Source organism: Hyaena hyaena, unplaced genomic scaffold (assembly GCF_003009895.1).
Source record: "Hyaena hyaena isolate Hyena2069 unplaced genomic scaffold, ASM300989v1 scaffold_506, whole genome shotgun sequence".
NCBI lineage: Eukaryota > Metazoa > Chordata > Mammalia > Carnivora > Hyaenidae > Hyaena > Hyaena hyaena.
In genome coordinates, this window is record NW_024081138.1 from 1011650 (window position 1) to 1031848 (window position 20199).

At 38.6% G+C, this 20199-nt stretch overlaps 1 protein-coding gene across 2 annotated transcripts in view; it reads left to right on the forward strand.

Annotated features, from left to right (window-relative positions):
- The window catches only part of MRE11 (MRE11 homolog, double strand break repair nuclease), a 75316-nt gene that overhangs the window by 4439 nt on the left and 50678 nt on the right, over positions 1-20199 (forward strand). For both annotated transcript variants that reach the window (XM_039254995.1, XM_039254998.1), the window contains exons 4-7: positions 3715-3875; positions 10742-10829; positions 11619-11760; positions 14943-15057. In XM_039254995.1, the coding sequence (XP_039110926.1) occupies positions 3715-3875; positions 10742-10829; positions 11619-11760; positions 14943-15057 (506 nt within the window). The remainder of the gene's footprint in view (positions 1-3714; positions 3876-10741; positions 10830-11618; positions 11761-14942; positions 15058-20199) is intronic.

The window sequence follows — 20199 nt, forward strand, 5'->3', positions numbered from 1 at the left end:
AAGCATCCAAGCTTGGCTCAGGTCATGATCTCACGGTCTGTGAGTTCAAGCTCTGCATGAGGCTCTGTGCTGACAGCTCAGAGCCTGGACCCTGCTTTGGATTCTGTGTCTTCCCCTCTCTCTTCCCCTGCCCCCCATAAACATAAAATTAAAAAAATAATAAAATTGTTAATGAATGAAGGAATATCTAGTAGTATCTCCTTTTAAGATGATTTCCTCTTTACCTGAGGGCAAGGGAAACTTGGAACCAAAGGAGGTCTGTTTCCTGCCAGAAAAACTTGGGTTCTTTCTTATAGTACTAAAATATTTCTTTTCCTGAGCATGAACATCTTGTACTTCGTCTTTGCTTCCCTTCTATTTCCTCAATTCCCTTCCTCCATCCCTTAATTTTAACACTCCCCTCCCCCCATGGCCTCATGCTGGTACTTCAGATGCGTATTTTATTTTACTTTTTCCTTTAGTTTGTATTTAACAAATTATTTATTATTGAAATCGAAATTTTTCCTGACTTTAAGTGCCCTATTTTGTGTGTCTATGCCATCGAACTCTCTTTATTTCTACTTTTTAATTTCTTGGAACCTTTTTTTTTTAACTTCTAAGTTTGAAACAATATCAGTCTCACAGAAATATTGCATGAATAATACAAAGAATTCCTTACCTTTCACCCAGGTTTTCCTGCATTTTACCACATTTGCTTTATTCTGTCTCTTTACACACACACACACACACACACACACACACACACACACACACACTTTTATCCTGAACCATTTGAGAGTAAATTGCATATATAACCACAGTGCACTTATCAAAATCAAGGAATTAATATTGATTGGACACTGTTACATGACTTTAGGGTGTTGCTAGTTGTCTCAGTAATGTCAGTTACAGCAGTCAGAGGCAAGATGTTAGAGTCCAGGTCTTACCTGGGGTTACATTTTGCATTTAGTTGTCATGTCCCCTTAGCTTCTTGTAATCTGGTACATTTCCTCAGTCAGCCTTTGTCTTTCATGACCCTGACATTTTTGAAGGGTGTAGGCCAGTTACTTTATAGACTATGCCTCAGTTGGATTTGTCTGATATTCCCCATGATTGGATTCACTTTGTGGGAGGAAAACCACAGAAGCAAGTTCTGTCCTTTTCAGTGTTCCCTGGAGTCACAAAGAGCTTTTAAAAATATTTAAAAATATTTTTTATTTGTGGTAAAGTACACCTAACAAAATTCACCATCTTAACTGTTTTTGAGTGTACACTTTATCAGCCTTAAGCACATTGACATGGTTGTGTAACCAATCTCCAGAACTCTTCTCTTGCAAAAGTAAAACTATACTGTTTAAACAGCTGCTCCACCCTCCACCCAAAATGTTTTTTGTTTTGTTTTTTTCTATGCTGTTGTGATCACTTTCTTCCTTTACTCAAATCCTGTTCATTTCTGAAGACCTAGCATAAGTCTTGCATTTTTATTGAAGCTTCTCTGACTACTGTAAGATGGAAAACTTTTCCTTTCTTCCCTTTTAGATTCTTCGGCTGTTCTAATAATTAAATTGACTTCAGACACATTAACAGGAGAAAACTAGATTTTGTATGTATAGGAGCCTCATTAAAATCTGAGGCTCCCTGGCAGTCAGGTAATTGAGCCTTATACGCCATCCTGAGCTACAGAGAAAGGAGGTAGCGATCTGGGGTTTCCAGGAGGGAGATGACTAATAGGAAGGTGGGAAGAGCAAATGCTGGTCATGCCACACAGAGAAGTCTTTTGGGGGCACCTGGGTGGCTCAGTCTGTTGAGCATCTGGCTCTTGATTTTACCTCAGGTCATGATCTCACAGTGATGTCCAGCCTGTGATAAAGCTCCTCACTGAGCATGGAGCCTGCTTAAGATGCTCTCTCTCTCCCTCTGTTCCCCTCCCCTGATCAGACTCGCGCGCGCTCTCTCTCTCTCTCTCTGAAATTTAAAAAAAGAGAGAGTGAGAGAGAGGTCTTTCTGATATAAAAAGTTATCTCTGATGATAGCTCTCTTTGTATAGGCCCCCTATCTAAATTCTTTGAGGCAGTTAGGGGAGATTTTTAAAAAAAGCTTTTTGTGAGTCTGCCAAGTCTTAATTGCCTTTAACTCAAAACAGTCCACATGCCAAAGTGATACTTTTTTGGGTGGTGTCCCCCTCCCCCCCACTACTGTAGCCTAAGTGATCTGGGTTCTTCTGTATAACTAAGAAATTAATCAGGTTTCTTTAGGTAGATTATACACTTCTTGAAAGTGTGCATGCTGGACTTTTTTTCTGTATAATTTCTTCTCTCCTGTTTCTAGAATGCTCTTCCTTAAAGTCTCATTTATTCTTAGTAGTGCAACTCAAATGCTACCATGTTGGCACATTTCTTTCTTTTTTTAAAATTTTTTTTAATGTTTATTTACTTTTGAGAGAGAGAGAGACACAGAGGCATGATTGGGGGAGGGGCAGAGAGAGAAGGAGACAGAATCTGAAGCAGGCTCCAGGCTCTGAGCTGTCAGAGCCTGTGGGGCCTGAACTCCCAGACTGCGAGATCATGACCTGAGCCAAAGCTGGAAGCTTAACTGACTGAGCCACCCAGGCGCTCCTTTGGTACATTTCCTTCTGCACTCACTATCCTCAGATGACTTCTTCCCTTCAGTGAGAATTAAGTGTAGTGTCATTGCTGCTCTTGGTTTGTTTACATACCCGTTCTAGTGCATGTCTGAGTCTGACTCAGGTTCAGATGCATAGCCGTTTGTCTCTTCGATTAGATTTTGAACATATTTAGGAAAGGATTGTATTTTATTCATCGTTGTAATCCTCAGGGCCCAGTACAGGGAATTGCACATTGTCAGTCCTGGATATCATCTGTTCTGTAGACTGCAGTTTCCTTAGGTGGCAGTGCCTGTATGAGCCCTAAATAATTGTTGAATGAATTGAGTGAATAATGTAGATTGAATAGGTTATCTTGTCCATAAGTTCTATTAAAGTTTTAAATGTTTTTTTTTAATGTTTTATTTATTTCTAGGAGAGAGAGAGAGAGAGACAGCGTGAGCAGGGGAGGGTCAGAGAGAGAGGGAGTCACAGACCGAAACAGGCTCCAGGCTCTGAGCTGGCAGTCAGCACAGAGCCCGACGCGGGGCTCTAACCCACGAACCACAAGATCATAACCTGAGCGAAAGTCGGACGCTTAACCGACTAAGTCACCCAGGCGCCCCAAAGTTTTAAATTTATGTTTGATTTGAATAACCAAAAAAAGATAATGATCATTCTGGGTAGCATGAGTCAGAGGTTTTGTATAATAATTTGAAGATGGATTTCTTTTTTTACTGTTTATTTTGATAGCATGCACACACACGCCTATGGGAATGTGGAGGGGGCAGGGGGAGGGAGAATCCCAAGCAGGTTCCATGCTGCTCATGCAGTGCTCCGCGTGGAGCTCGGTCTCAGGCACCGTGAGATCATGACCTGAGCTGAGATCAAGGGTCGGATGACCAACTGAGCCACCCAGGCGCCCCAAAATGGCTTTTTTGAATGTGGCCTAGGAATCTAAGTTGGAGTCAAAGTAATCAACAGACTGCAGGCCCTTTAAATAAATAAAGTACAAAATTGTGAAATCTCCATACGCAATAGTATCTTTTATGAGATTTTTTCCCATGTCTTTATAGTTTTAACATTTTTACCTCTAAAGCATACTAATTTTCACCCTATTTTCTGTTGATTAGGTGGATTTTATTTTGTTAGGTGGTGATCTTTTTCATGAAAATAAGCCCTCAAGGAAAGCATTACATACCTGCCTCGAGTTATTAAGAAAATATTGCATGGGTGATCGTCCTGTCCAGTTTGAAATTCTCAGTGATCAGTCAGTCAACTTTGGTTTTAGTAAGTAAGTATATTTAAATGCTTAAGTGAGTGTTTCCTCCTGTGTAATATTTTCTGTGAAAGACACATTAACAATTAGCCATTTCACCTTCACTATGAGCTATTTTCATAGGAAGTGTAATTCTTTGAATTTTCTGTATGTCATTGTATTAATTTGTATTTCTCTAATTAATAGTGGAACTGAGAATTTTCTTAAATTTCTGTTGTACATTTTGGTATCCTCTGTTCATATCGTTTCCCATTTTAAAACTTAGGATTTTTGTTTTTTCTTATTGAATTTGCAGAAGTTATTTATATATTCTAGAGGCTAAGCTTTTGTTAAGCATGAATTAGTTTTTTTTCCAATCAGTGGACTGTCTTGACTTTTTATGGAGACTTTTGTTGACAAGTACAGTACTTAATTTTGATGTAGTATCATTCTTTTCCCTTAATAATTGCACTTTGGGGACTGACTGACGATAGCCACCTAGAACCCTGTGTCGTAAAGATAGCTCGTGGTTTTTCTTGGGCATTGCACAGGATACCATACTACACGTTAAAATGTTCTCTCAGTCTCGTCAGACTATGCCAGTTTCTCTGTCTTTTCTTACCTTTTCCTTTCCCTGATACTTCTAAAGTATGCCGGTCAGGCATTTTGTAGATTGTCTCTCAGTTTGGGTTTTTCCTGTGATTAGAGCAGGGTTAAGGGTTTTCAAGAAAGAATATTCCACAGAGGGGAAGTGCTCTCTCGTAGCATACCCAAAATACATGCTATCAATATGGCTTATAACTGGTGAGGATAACCTTGATCTCTGTTAAGGTGGTGTCTGCCAGCTTTCCCTGCTGTCAACTTAGGATTTTCCTTTTTAATCCACCGTTCATTAGAAGTGAGTTGCTAAGTCCAGCCCACACTCAAAGAGAGGGATTTAAGTTTCACTTCCTAGAGAGGAGAAAGAGTATTGAGGGATATGGGCATATTAAAACTACTGTAGATGGGGCACCTGGGTGGCTCAGGCGGTTAAGCATCTGACTTCAGCTCAGGTCATGATCTCATAGCTTGTGGGTTTGAGCCCCGCATCGGGCTCTGTGCTGACAGCTCAGAGCCTGGAGCCTCCTTCCAATTCTCTCTCTCTCTCTCTCTCTCTCTCTCTCTCTCTCTCTCCCCCTCTCTCCCCCCCCTCCCTCTTTCTCTGTCTCTCTGTGCCCTTCTCCCACTGGTGATCTTTCTCTCAAAAATAAATAAAACATTAAAAAAATAAAACTACTGTAGTCATTAGTAAGTATTTGGGGGGAAATATTTTGAAGCTGTGCACATATTCTGTGTTGCCTTAAAGTTTGTCCACTAATTTTAGCATTTGTCAGTGGCTCTTGCCTATAGCAATTATAACTGTGGTGTTCTAATGCTGATTTTGTTTCCCACATTCTTTCTGCATTTATTAATTAGAATTCTTCTGTAAGGAAGATTTGTCTCTTGTCCCTCACTTGTTAATTTATTGACTCAGCTACCAGTAGGAATTTCTTTGTTTATATCAATATGAACTCATTCTTTCCCTTTGTGTTCTAATTTATTGATATTTTTTAAATGCTTTTTATTTATTTCTGAGAGAGAGAGAGACAGCATGAGCAGGGGAGGGTCAGAGAGAGAGGGAGACACAGAATCTGAAGCAGACTCCAGGCTCTGAGCTAGCTGTCAGCACAGAGCCCGATGCGGGGCTCGAACCCACAAACCGTGAGATCATAACCTGAGCCGAAGTCAGACACTCAACCAACTGAGCCACCCAGGCACCCCTGTGTTATAATTTAATATCATTTTAATCTATTTTGTTGCTCAGATGATTTATACAAGGGGTAGCCATTGGGTGCTTTTTCAGATTGGCTCCTCTCTCCTTTTGACATACCCTCATTTTCCCCTCCATTTCTTATTTTTTGGCATTAGAAGATGCTCCAGGTGAAATTTTTATTTTCCCTTTCCTAGCTTTAGACTCCTCCATTTCTTCAAGGAGCCCTGGTTCCTTTTGAAAATGGTATTTGAAAGCCCAAACCTACATGCTAGGCTTACACATTGCTGTTATCTAGTCACTGCTTCTAGGGTCTCTCAGTGCCCAGAGCTAAGAAATAGATGCATATATACTAACCTATGAAAACAGACCTATCTGGATTTATTATCTGTTTAACTATATTTATTTTTTTAATGTTTATTTATTTGGGAGACAGAGAGAGAGAGGCATAGCATGAGTGGGAGAGGGGCAGTGAGAGGAGACACAGAATCTGAAACAGGCCTCAGGCTCTGATCTATCAGCACAGAGCCCAATGCAGGGATTGAAACCACCAACTGTGAGATCATGATCTGAGCCAAAGTTGGATGCTTAACCGACTGAGCCACCCAGTTGCTCCATTTTTTCTTTTTTTATTATGTTTATTTTGAGAGAGAGAGTGCATGGGGGAGGGACAGAAAGAGAGAGAGAATCTGAAGCAGGCTCCGTGCTCTGAGCTGTCAGCACAGAGCCTAACTCCACCAAAAAACTATTAGAACTAATAAATGAATTCAATAAAGGTTCAGGATACAAAATCGGAATACAGAAATCAATTGCATTTCTACATACTAACAAACTATCAGAAAGAGAAATTAAGAAAACAAAGAATAGAAAAAAAATACTTATTTGATCAAGGAAGTGGAAGAGCTATACACTGAACTATAAGACATTGGTGAAGGAATCTGAAGACACAAAAAATGGGGAGATATTCTGTGCTGGTGGATAGGAAGAATGAATACTGTTAAGCTGTCCATATTACCCAAAGTGATCTACACATTCAGTATAACCCCTATCAAAATTCTAGTGGTTTTTTTTTTCATAGAAATAGAAAAAAAAATCTTAAATTTGTGTGGAACTACAAAAGACCCCAAATATCCAAAGCAATCTTAAGGAAGAAAGACAAAGGTGGAGGCATCACCCTTGCTGATTTCAAACTATATTACAAAGCTATAGTAATCAAAACAGTGTGGCATTGGCATAAAAATAGACATACAGATTAGTAGAACAGAATAGAGAGGGCAGAAATAAACCCATGCATATTTGGTCAATTACTTTATGACAGAGGAGCCAAGAATATATGAGGGAAATGAATGGGGGAAAGAATAGTCTCTTCAATAAATGGTATTGGGAAAACTGGACAGCCACATCCAAAAGAAATGAAGCTGCTCCCCTTTATACCACACACAAAAATTCAAAATAGATTAAAGACTTGAATGTGAGACCTAAAACTGTGTAACTCCTAGAAGAAAGCATGGGAAGGGGCGCCTGGGTGGCTCAGTTGGTTAAGCGTCCGACTTCGGCTCAGGTCATGATCTCACAGTTTGTGAGTTTGAGCCCCGCGTCGGGCTCTGGGCTGACAGCTCAGAGCCTGGAGCCTGCTTCAGATTCTGTGTCTCCCTCTCTCTCTGTCCCTCCCCTGCTCATGTTGTCTCTCTCTCTTTCTCTCTCTCTCAGAAATAAATAAAACATTAAAAAAAAAAAAGAAAAAACATGGGGAGTAAGTTCCTTGACATCATTCTTGGCAGTGATTTTTTTTTGGGGTTTGAAAACAAAAGGGACTGTGTCAAACTAAAAAAAAGCTTCTGCACAGTAAAGGCAACCAACCATCAACAGAATGAAAAGGGAACCTATGGAATAGGAGAAAATATTTCTAAGTCTTTTAAGTCATATATCTGATAAGATGTTAACATGTAAAATATGTAAAGAACTTCTGTATCTCAATAGCAAAAAAAAAAAAAAAAAGACCAGAAATCCAATCCAATTAAAAATAAGCAAAGGAACTGAATAGACATTTTTCTAAAGAAGACATACATATGACCAACAGGTGCTCAAAATCACTAGTCCTCAGAGAAATGCAAATCAGAACCACAATAAGATATCATCTCACACATGGCTATCATCAAAAAAATGAGAACAAATGTTGAGGATGTGGAGAAAAGGGAACACTTGTATACATTGTTGGTGGGAATGTAAATTGACTAAGCCACTATAGAAAGCAGTATCGAGAAGCCTCAAAAAGTTAAAAAAAAAAAAAAGACCTACCATATGATCAAGCAATCCTTCTTCTGGTTATGTATCCAAATGAAATGAAGAACAGGACCTCAAAGAGGTAACCTGCATTCCCAAGTACATTGTAGTATTGTTCACAACGGCAAAGATACGGAAACAGTCTCAGTGCCTCTCAATGGATGAATGGTTAAAGATAGATTAAGATGATGTGGCATGATATATGCATTTGAAATGCTATTCAGCCATGAAAAAGAAGCACATCATGCCATTTGCAGTATGGATGGACTTTTAGGGCATTACACTTTGAAATAAGTCAGACAAAGAAAAGTACTATGTAACATCACTTAGCATGTGGAATCTAACAAAGCTGAACTTGGGAACAGTCTAGAATGGTGGTTATCCAGGGCCAGGGCGTGAGGGAAAGTGGTAGATGTTGATAAGAATATTAACTCGTAGTTACAAGATGAGTGAGTTCTAAGGATCTGACGTGCATAGTGCTTATAGTTGATAATATTTTATTTTATACTTAAAAGTTTCTGTGAGTACATTTCAGATATTCTCGTCACACACACACACACGAAAATGGATGTGATGCAAGTGTTAGCCAAACTGTAGTGTTTATTTTGCAATATATCTGTTTCAAATAATACATTGTATAAAGTTATACAATGCTATATGTCAATTATTTCATAATAAAGTTACAAAAATATAATGGTACAGTAACTAAAAATGTAATATCACTCATGAATTGATAGGCAGATAAATGAAAGTGTAAAGAGATTCAGAAATAGACTCAGTGTACATGTAGAAATTTAATATTTGAAGAAGGTGGTGTCTCTCCTATCTCTAGGAAAAATATGAATTATTCAATAAATGTAGAACTATTAGATGTTTTTAAAAAATATAGATGTGGAAAAGGCTTTTCTATGTATGATCAAGCTAAGAAGCCATAAAAGTAAAATTGAAGTTTGTCTTTGTAAAAGTAAATTTCTGCAGGGCAAAAACTGCCTAGAACAGAGTCAAAAGTCAAACAGTTAAGGTAGGAAGAATATTTGCAACTCATTGCAAATTAAGGTCATATTTCCCCAGTAGATATATAGGTCTTTTGAGTCAATTAAAAAATCCAAGAGTTAATGAAAACATACATGAAAATTATAGCTATAGTTCACAGAAAAAATAAAGTGACATTTGAACATATTAAAAGAATATGCAAAATACAAAATGGAGTAAGAAAGATACAAAGTTAAGCTCTACTGAGATATTTTTCTTTTGTCAGAATGGCATAGATCAGTGACTTCTCAATTCCAGGTACACATTGTAGTTACCTAGAAATCTTAAAAAAAAATAGTAATAATGATGGAAATCTGTAGGCCAAGTTATTCTCTGTGTGTGTCATGGGCATTGATCGGTCTTAAAAGATTCCTAGATAATTCTAACATACCACTAGCGTTTAGAACCACTGGCATTTATTTATTTATTTATTTATTAGTTTATTTTAATTTTTGAGAGAGAGACAGAACAGCACAAGCAGGGGAGGGGCAGAGAGGGAGACACAGAATCTGAAGCCGGCTCCAGGCTCTCATTGTCAGCACAGAGCCCGATGTGGGGCTCAAACCCACAGACAATCAGATAATGACCTGAGCCGAAGTCAGACACTTAACTGACTGAGCCACCCAGGCACACCAACTACTGGTATAGATTTAAAAGCTTGATAACTTATGTTGATGGAATAAAGGGAAAAGTTTCTTATGCATCGCTATTGTGTGTAAATTTGTCCCTTCTATAGAAGGAAATTGGCAGTATTTCCAAATCTACAAGTGCATTCTTGTCCTTGAACCTAATTCCCTTCTAGATATTTTCTTATATTTGCGCAAGGGCAGTTTGGTACAAGAGTACTCATACAGCATTATTTGTAAAGCAAAAAAACCAGATATGGTCTAAATGTCCATTGTTAGGTAACTACTTAAACACATTCTGATAGCCCATTCAGTGGCGAACTGCCCCGCCCGAGAATGTACAAGGAAGCTCTTTACTGATGTGGAATGATTTTTAAAACATTAAATGAAAAAGCAAACTGCAGAAATCTATATTATACTATTTGTGTAAGAAGGAAGAAGATGCATTTATTTGCTAATGAAAGTAGAAGATATTTTTGCAGAGATACAATATGAAGTTTCTAATGGCATCTGCCTCTGAGAAGAAGAGCTAAGTGACTCCAGGGGCAAGAATGGGTGGGAGACTTTTTTTTTTTTTTTTAAGTTTATGTATTTATTTTGAGAGCAGGGGAGGGACAGAGAGAGAGGGAAAGAGAGAATCACAAATAAGCTCCACAGTGTCAGAGCAGAGCCCGACATAGGCTTGAAACCACAAACAGAGATCATGACCTGAGCCGAAACCAAGAGTCAGACACTCAACTGACTGCGCCACCCAGGCGCTCTATGGGTGGGAGACTCAAATTACATGAGTATGTGATAGAGCTGGAATTTTGAATCTTGGATTCCAAAATGGATGTTTTCCTCCCCTCCCCCTTCTTATATGAAGACCTTTCAAACTTTGAAAGCATCTTTACTTGCCATTAGTCAGGTATCCTACTCTTTCATACAATTCACAAGCACCATATATCGCAGTGTTTTCTTGAAAGTGGTACTTTGAGGTACTTCAACTTGGAATGAATTGTTGCAATGAATTGTTGCCTGTATTGTATTTCTTTAAAGCTCTGAACTCATAGTCTTCTGCTGGCTTATATCATCCAGTGTGCCCATCAGTTGTATTAATATTTTAGGAGAGGATATTGGAGAAAACAGCTTTTGTCTTTTATGGAAACATTAACTTTTGTTTTGTTTTTAAGGTTTCCGTGGGTGAACTACCAAGATGGCAATTTCAACATTTCGATTCCAGTGTTCAGTATTCATGGCAATCATGATGATCCCACAGGGGTACTTACTGGGTTCTTACAGTTTGTTGTCACTTTTGTTGGTGGAAGGCATTCTTGTCCTTCCCAGAAATTTTTTGTCCAGTTGACTCAGAAAGTCAGGTTGACTTTTTTCATCCATACAGTCTTTTATTTATATTGCTTCTTACATAATTTTTAAAAATCTGTAATAATAGTTGATATGTGAGGTATGCTTTTATTTCATTAGCTGTGGTTGACAACCAGTAACTCGGAGTAGGGATAAATACCTAGTATTTGTAGGAAGCTTTACTGTTTACCCGGTGCTTTTGTGTCTCTTATTTCAAAATCTCACTGGTAGAAAATGATTTTTCATGAACCGTTCTAAATCTAAATTAGATCATCTTATTACCTGTTTGATAGGGAAGGACGTTATAGAGGTCCTACCCTTGAAATATCTTTTTGTTTTATCTGATCATTAGCACTGTAAATCACTACTCATCTAGTTTTTTTCCCCCATGGCTTACAAAGTCAGCTTAATATTATACCGAGCACTCATTTCATGGGTGGTTTTTATTTTTTGGTGGCTGAGACATCGTAAGTTTTGATGAAATGTTAACCTTGCATTTAGCATGTGGTTACAGTTACAGTAGGTCATTTGTAATTGAAGAAGGATAGCAAATACTTTTACTATTATAATTTTATTTTGAGAAGACACTATCCTAATCTATGTTTTAGTGAGTGGTATATGGAATATACTTTTAATAGGTAATATGATGCAGATTACTTATTTTTAGATATATACATTAATATTCTTTGAAAACATTTTGTGTAGGCAGCTGCCCTCTGTGCCCTGGACATATTAAGCTGTGCTGGATTTGTAAACCACTTTGGACGTTCAGCGTCTGTAGAGAAGATAGACATTAGTCCAGTTTTGCTCCAAAAAGGAAGCACAAAAATTGCTCTGTATGGCTTAGGTAAGATGGTTTTATTTTACTATTTATAACAATACAATATTGTTCAAGCAACTGGGAAATCACATTCTGGAATGAACTTTCTTGCTGTTCAGGAAAAAGTGAGGCAAATCTAATTATTCCTTATGTGAGAGTATAAAAAAAGGTTTTATTTAGTAGCATTTTTTAGTATTTAGTAAGACCATTAGCCCTTAAAAAAGTTTTTTTCTTTTACTGTCATTTATTTTTTTCTTTCTTTTAGACACAGATATAGAATCCTGAATGTTAGAATTGTAGAGCAATTAGAAAAACTGCATTTTAGGGGCGCCTGGGTGGCTCATTTGGTTAAGTGGCCAATTTTGATTTCGGCTCGGGTCATGGTCTCATGGTTCAAGAGTTTGAGCCCCACCAAAGGTGTGAGCGCAGAGCCTGCTTTGGATCCTCTGTCTCCTTCTCTCTGCCCCTCTTCCCTTGTGCTCATTCTCTGTCTCAAAAATAAACGTGAAAAAAGAAAAACTGCATTTAGGTATCTCGGAAGTCTTTGAAATGTCTGAAGCTCTGCTGTCCAGTCCAATAACTACCAGCCTCAGCTAGATACGGAGCACTTGAAATGGGGCTGGTCTGTGTTGAGATGTGCTATAAATATAAAATCACATCAGATTCCAAAGATTTGGGAAAAAAGTAAAGTACCTTATTAACATATTGGGTGACATAAAATATATTAAAATTAATTTTACCTGTTTCTTTCTATTTCTTCTAATATGGTTACTAGAAAATTTAAAACTCTGTATTTGGCCTGTATTAGCAACTCATATTTGTGTTAGACAGTGCTAGTCCAGATATGTCATCGGTGCAATGCTGAGAAGATTTGCTTTATCAACTTGACTATATCTTCGATGTATTTAGTGTCCACTCGGTAAAAGCATTTTTGCTAGGCTTGATGCCATATGAACAAAAGATCAGAGAATATTTTTAGAGTGCATTCAAAGTCTATTTGTTGAGTCTTTCTTGGATTAAGTTCAGCTTGATATTTTGTTTTATGAATGCAATAGATTTACAAGTTTTATTGTGTAATAGAGTTATAAAAATTATTTTCCATGTTAAGTCAACCTTAAAGTACCCGTTAAGTTCGGAAGAAATTTCACACTATAGCCTTTACATAGTTATTATTATTTTTTGAGTGATTTTAGTATAATAGAAGCCTTAGAATAGAAGCCTTATTTACTTCAATTCTATTTGGTATTTGTTTTTAAAATATACTTAGGATGGATGGTTTATGTAAATGCTTTCTCTAGGGAGCTTACCGTCTTTGTCCAGTTTTCATAATTTCTGAAAAGTAGAAAAGCATCATGGTTATTTATCCTTTAGAGATAGAAAATGAGATCTAAGTATTATGTATGATTTCCCAACTGATAGAGCAGGCAGTGAAATACACTTTTTAAAAAGCTACTAACAGGTATTTTAATCACTGCAGTGTTAGGGATCATATCTGCAGAAAATAGTTGATCCTGCCACTCTCCGACTAAGATCCCCTTATGCCTCAGGCACCACCTGGAATATCCCTCAGTCATCCATTTTCTCCCAAAGTCTCATTTGCTCTGGACTCCACACACACCCCCCACATACGCACCCTCACCCCAACCCTTCTCTCTACACACTAGAACTCTTTATAGTTAGCAGATTGCCTCCTATCAGCAGTTTCTTCTCTGCATGTTACCTCCACTCCGATTTACAGGAGACTAGTCCCTAAGGCTCTGCATCCCACACACTTCTCTCAGGCTTCTTACAAGCCTTAGGGCAGGGGTGAGGGGTGTGGGGAGTCATTGTTCTCCCTTCTCCCTGCTTGCCATTTCCTTTCTCTTCTGCAAACACCCTGCCCCCTTGAAGCTAATTGCCAGCTGGCTAAACTGCCCTGTCCTTTCCCTCAAATTTTTCACCTACTTACCTTAAAATTGTGTCTGTGTTGTCTCAGGGCTTTAACACCTAAGTAGATCAGTCAACCTTTTAATGCCCTGGGCTTTGCATGCCTTGGCTTTTTTGTCTCCAGTTTATATATTCTGCATTCTACCATCTGTTGCATTGATCACACTCCTGAAATTCTCTTTAAGAAACTAGACTTTGTCTAGTTCTTATACTTCTACATCGTTGGCTTGTCTTCTAAGGCCTTCCCTAATTAATGATTGCATAAAGCAGCAACTTGTCCCCTCACTGGTACTCGCCATCTTAGCATCTTTTTTCCCTTTTACAGTATTTAAAAGTATAATTTGTGTGTTCTTGTTTTTTGGTTTTTTGGTTTTGGCTGCTTCCACTAGACTTAGGTGAGCCTTTGAGGTACAGGAAGAATGATTTAAAAGTCATTATATTATTAAAAAGCATAATATCTTTATTTGAAAACCATATATAAGGGAGCTGGGCGCGGGACTGAGCCTGGGTGGCTCAGTGGGTTAAGCGTCAGACTCTTGGTTTTGGCTCATGATCTCACAGTTGGTGAGTTTGAGCCCGGCATCAGGCTCTGCACTGACAGCATGGATTCTGTCTCTCTTTTTCTCTGCCTCCCCTGCTCGCTCCATGTCACTCTCTATCAAAAATAAATATTTAAAAACAAGTTTAAAAAATATATATATATAATTATTATATACATTTATTTTTTTATTTCATCCTTTGTAACATCTCTGTACTTTATAATGTGTACGTTAGGTTGGAAGTATGTATAATAAATAAAGGAAAAGTAGAAAACAATATTATTAGAAATTTTAGTAAGAATTTAAGCATAGAAAACTCAAACTTTTGTTCCATATTTTCCAGATCTTGGAGGTATGTATGCCTGACATAAGAGACTTTTTTTTTTCCTCCAAAATGTTTATTTTTGAGAGAGAGAGAGCACAGGAGAAAGCGGGCTCTGTGCTGACAGCAGAGAGCCTGATGTGGGGCTCGAACTCACGAACTATGACCTGAACCAAAACCAAAAGTCATATGCCCCACTGACTGAGCCACCCACGCACCCTGGGAAATGTGTTTTAAATACACATATCTTCACAGAAGCTACCATGTAAGAACTTGGAACATACTTATTTGCAAATAATGACTCATTTCAAATATATCTCTAATAAGAAAATTAAATAGAGAAACACAGAATTTAGAAATGAAACATTCTTTTTTGAAAACTAAGTATAAGAAACCAGTTATTAAAATAATGCCTATTTCAGGGTCCATTCCAGATGAAAGGCTCTATCGAATGTTTGTCAATAAAAAGGTAACAATGTTGAGACCAAAAGAAGATGAGAACTCTTGGTTTAACTTATTTGTGATTCATCAGAACAGGTAAATATATTTTTTGGGAAAAGTTTTTCTTTCTTTTTTTATTTTGAGTCAAGTATTGAGATTTCTCAAATCTCTGTTTCCAAGCTTCCCAGTTTCCGTAAAATGTTCCTTATTCTTTGAAAGTTGTCATTAAAGGATCATGCAAAACTTAGATGTGCTTTATGTGACTGCATTTTGAATTGGTTCCAGTATACTTCTCTGTAAAGAATATTTATGATATGTGCAAGAATAACCATAAAATTGAATAATTGTAAATTCAACAAAGTAGAACACTACCAGTACATGCCCTTTCCTGACCCCATATCTTTCCACATACTCCAAAGGGAAGCACTATTTTTAATTTGTGTTTAATCAAACCCATTGCGTTTCCTTATTGTTTAATCATATATATATATCCGTAATGACTATTTTATTTGGTTTGGATAATTGGAGCCCTGCTGCACATTTTGCAGCTGGCTTACTACGTTCCACATTACATTACTAAGATTCATCCATTTCGATGCTTAAAAGTGTAATTTTCACTGATATGTACCGTTCTGTACAGTTCGACTTTTTCACATGTTGGTGAATGTTTCGTGTTATGTCCAGAGTCTTGCTTTTTTAAACCTATTTGTTATGACTACTCTTACACACATCTCCTGGTGCATGTATGCAGGTGTTTTTCTGGAATATTCTAAATATAGCTAGGTCAGCTATCTTTTGTTAGTATTTTGAAGAAGTTTAATATGTTGGTAGAGTGCAGTTGGTAGAGTGATTGAAAGGAATTAAGACTTGATGCAAGATTTATTATGTGACCACAGTTAAAACAGTGTGAAGTGATGGTAGTGGGGGTGAAAATGACGGGGAAAGGACAGACCTCAGAAGTTACCACGAATCCAAAGGGATTTGGGTCTGATAATGGAATTTATTACTTATTGAACAGGTATTTATTGAATACAGGATACTCTAGTACTTGAACCCACCAAGTACTCAGGGGAGGGATTTAGGAGGCACCCTTGTGTTGCCTTATATACATTCTCAAAGAAACAGCTCTGAAGCAGGAGCAGGCCAGAATCGTAGTGTGGTCTCCCTAGAACTTTGCACCACTGGGAGTGTGCTCCTTCTCTGGCTTAGGGCTTCCCAGTTCTGCTACGCTTTCTACTTTCCCAAAGTAGGGAAAAGTCGGAAGGAGAAATGATAATGCTAGATTCCAAGAATCAAAATCAGAATGTGAGATGGAATGGCAGCATTGGGATTGGGAATGGGTCGCGTGAGATTGGTGATGGTGATGTTCATTTGATGAAGGTGGTGTGCACCAGGTTTCTCCATTGTCAAGATCCCATTTCCATTCTGTAATTAATACCTTGGTAAAAATACTTTGAGACTGTGTGAATATCCTGTTCTGCCTTAAAATTTTGCCTGCTAATTCTAGCATCCTAGCAGTGAATACTGTGGTGGTGTGTTATTTTATAATTCCCCTCATTCTGTCTGCATTTATTCATTGAAAGTCTTCTGCAAGGAAAACTTGTTTCTCTCTCATTTATTCATTTATTTATTTATGTTGTTACGGACTCAAGGGTATTTATTTTATCCTTTGAGTTATAATCCAGTACTACCAGGCTTTTTTGTTGCTCAAATTCTTCCAGCTTTCACCATTGGGAGGTCTTTTATATTACCTTCTGTGTCCTTTCAGCATGCCTTCTTCCTTCTTTATGTATGCATTTATGCATTTATGTATTTATTTAATCTTGTCCTTAACTTTCTACCCCCACAAGATGCTTCTGCCTCATCTTGTGTTTTTCTGCCTTCGCCCTGGAATCAACCACTTCTCCAAGGAGGTTTTATTGGAGGGTATATTGCTTTTATTGGAGAGTAGTATTTAGAAACCCAGATATGGCCACTAGGTGTGCTTGTTGCTAACTGGGGCTCTCTTAGCCCTCAGTGATCAGAATTAAGGAAATATGTGTTTTACACACACACACACACACACACACACAAGCATGGGTTCCTACTTTTTCTGATCCAGCCCTACAAGGTTCATTTTTGTCTTCTCCCTTTTCTTTCTTTCTTTCTTTTATTTTTTTCTTTTAGAGAGAGAGTTCGAGCAGGGGAGAGGGGCAGAAGGAGAGAGAGAATCTTAAACAGGCTCTATGCTCAGTGCGAACCCCATTAGGGGGCTCGATCCCACAACCCTGGGATCAAGACCTGAGCTGAAATCAAGAGTCAGATGCTCAACTGACCGAGTCACCCAGGTGCCATATTTTTAATTTTTTTTTCTTTTCTTTTTTATTTTAGAGAGAGAGCAGGAGCAGGGGAAAGGGGCAGAGGGAGTGTCTTCTCCCTTTTCTTATTTGAGAGTTCTTTCTCTAACAGAAACCTGGATCATTTTACCTATATACATTGACTTGTTTTTTCAATCTTGGTTGACATGTAAGGTAATTTTTAAAACTTGCTGACCTGTATCCCTGTTAGAAACAAATTTGCCAAGTAGCGTACAGTGTTTATGTAAGTTATTTTCGTTTTCAGCCTCACTGTATCGAGTCAGAACACCACCTGTAAGAGCTACTGGGTAGCTTAGTCAGTTAAGTGTGTGACTTCGGCTCAGGTCATGATCTCCCGGTTTGTAAGTTTGAGCCCCTCATCAGGCTCTCTGCTGTCAGTACAGAGCCCTCTTCCAATCCTCTGTGCCTCTCCTGCTGGTGTTTTCTCTCTCTCAAAATAAAGTTTAAAGACAAAGAAAGCAACCACCTCCAAAGTAACTTAGGCTAGCTCCTTTTTCTCCCTCCCACTTCAACAAGATTATGCCATTCTTTTGTAATACTTTTAGATGCATTTGTCCTCCTCTGCAATCCTCAGTACTTTCTTTATTGTTTTCCAGATTTTTGTTTTTTTTTTTCTGAGAAAGTGCTGGTACACCTGCAGGCTGGGGAGGAATTGAGAGAGGGAGGGAGAGAGAGTATCTTAAGCAGGCTCCATGCCCAGCACGGGGCCAGGCACAGCGCTTGATCTCACAACTGTGAAATCATGACTTTATTTCCCATTTGTTTCTATACTTGGGCCTGTTTCTTTTTCTGCCTGCAAAAGAGGGTAGACTGTTAATACCCAGATTGCAGTATCCTCAACGACCTGAGACCTCAGGGGAGACCAGCCGAGTCACGCAAAGGACTTTATTACAGGCTCGAGCTCGGGCTCCCAGACCTCACCTATGCAGTGGACCTGTGCTCAGAGCCCCGAGCAAAGGCAGAGTAGGGTTTTTATGGGGTTTGTGACGGGGGAGTTACAAAAGTTGTAGCAGGGCAACAGTGATCCAACCATAATTATTCAACATCATTGACAGCGGGTTTAACCATACACATTGTCTAGAGTATTCGTTACTTTTGACGGGATCCAATTACAACGTTTAGAGTACCTTTAAATTCAACCAATCACAGAGTGAGCCTAGGGCCTTGTTCGGCAACTAAGGGGTTAACTTTAACATTAGGTAACAGGGTCCTATCTATAGTTTCTATCTCTAGGCCTCTCCCTTAATAATGTGGAGGGTGGTCGCTGGCCTTTCCTGATTGGGTGTTGCAAGGGTGGTTTCTCCTGCCTTGGGCAATGTGTAACTAACTGCCTGATAGTTTCGGGGAAGCTGAAACTCAGGCCTTCTAGTTTAGAGGGGAAACTTAAAGCCTGTCATGGAGTCGGTTTGGTTTAGACTTGTGCCCTTATAGACTTGAAACAGAAGAGCACTCTGTCACGTAATAAATTTCCACAATGCTGTTTTGATCAACTTCTGAGTCACAAGTCAAATATAAGTCATAGAGTCAGCCCACAGGCATAATCTTCCCTCTTCGTGCAAGAGTTGGTGCTCTGTGAAGGCACGATTACATCATATAATATTTGAGTTATTCTATTTTTCTTCAGTGATAATATACCGTCGATATGCTTTTTACATGAAAACACTCTTAGATACAGGAGCCTGCAGCTTCTCTGATTTCCCTTCCTGCTCTTCCTTGCCTTCACTCTGCTCAGCCACTCTCCGGGACTCCCTGCAGTCCTTGAACTCAGTGAACACATTCCCACTTCGGTACCTCTGCTATCTGCTCTGTGACTCTGCCAGGACTCAGCCCTCTTCTAGGGCCTTTTTCCCTTGCTTACAGGTTTTTTTGTTCCTCTTCCACGCTTGATCCCTCCCCACAGTTCTCTGCTCATGTGCCACGTGGCAAGGTGGCCTGTCCTGACCACCTTGCACATAGTAGCATTCCTGTTCCGTATCACTTTCCCCTTTATTTTTCTTTACAGCACTTAGCAGTGCCTGGCAGATTATACATGTGCACATCAGCCCGTGCATATACATCCCGTAGTATTGCTTGTTCTGCTAGCGCGAGGCCTGTTCACTCCTGTGTCTTTGGTGTAGAAGAGGCCTGGGACACTTGGCACGCTATGGGCACACAGTAAATGTTTGTTGAAGGAACGAGTATTGATTTGCCTTAAGCCCGTGCTGGGTTGAAGTATTTGAACACTTTTACTTAAATTCTCGGTGATAAAGTCGGTGTTTGGGAAAACTTTCTTCTGATCTTTCCTCACTTTGGTTTTTATATATCTTTTAATAATAGCAACCAATCTAGGTATAAAACCAGAGTCTGCAAATATCTTCATACAACATCTCATTTAATAATATTTTTATGAAATTTGTTTATAAATTATTTTAATTCATCTCTTAAGTAAGACAGACTTTCTTACTCTCATTCTGAGTAAACAAAATGTGCTAAAAGACTGGACATCATTAGAGATTTGGTTTTTTTCTACAAAGTGTAGACTTAATTCACTTTCGTTTTCTGATTCTATATGTATGTAATCAAACCAACTGACCCATTTTCATGACTGAGAGAGCTCATACTTTTCTGACTTTCCCTCTGTAAAGCCTTTTGTGATCTGCCTCTCAGTGCAAATCGGCCCCTTTCTCCTCTGTGGTGCCTGCTTGTCTGTGCCCTGCAGGTGTGTAAACCTTTTGAGGGCAGGAATTAGATATTATCTTTGCATCCCTAATCTCTTGAATAGATTCTGCCACTTAGATGTAATAAAGCTTTAATGAGTGGAGAAAGAAAGATCTGTATAGATTTACTTAATATGAAGTGTCTATCTCTGGACATTTATTTATTTTTTAAAATCTTGGTATAG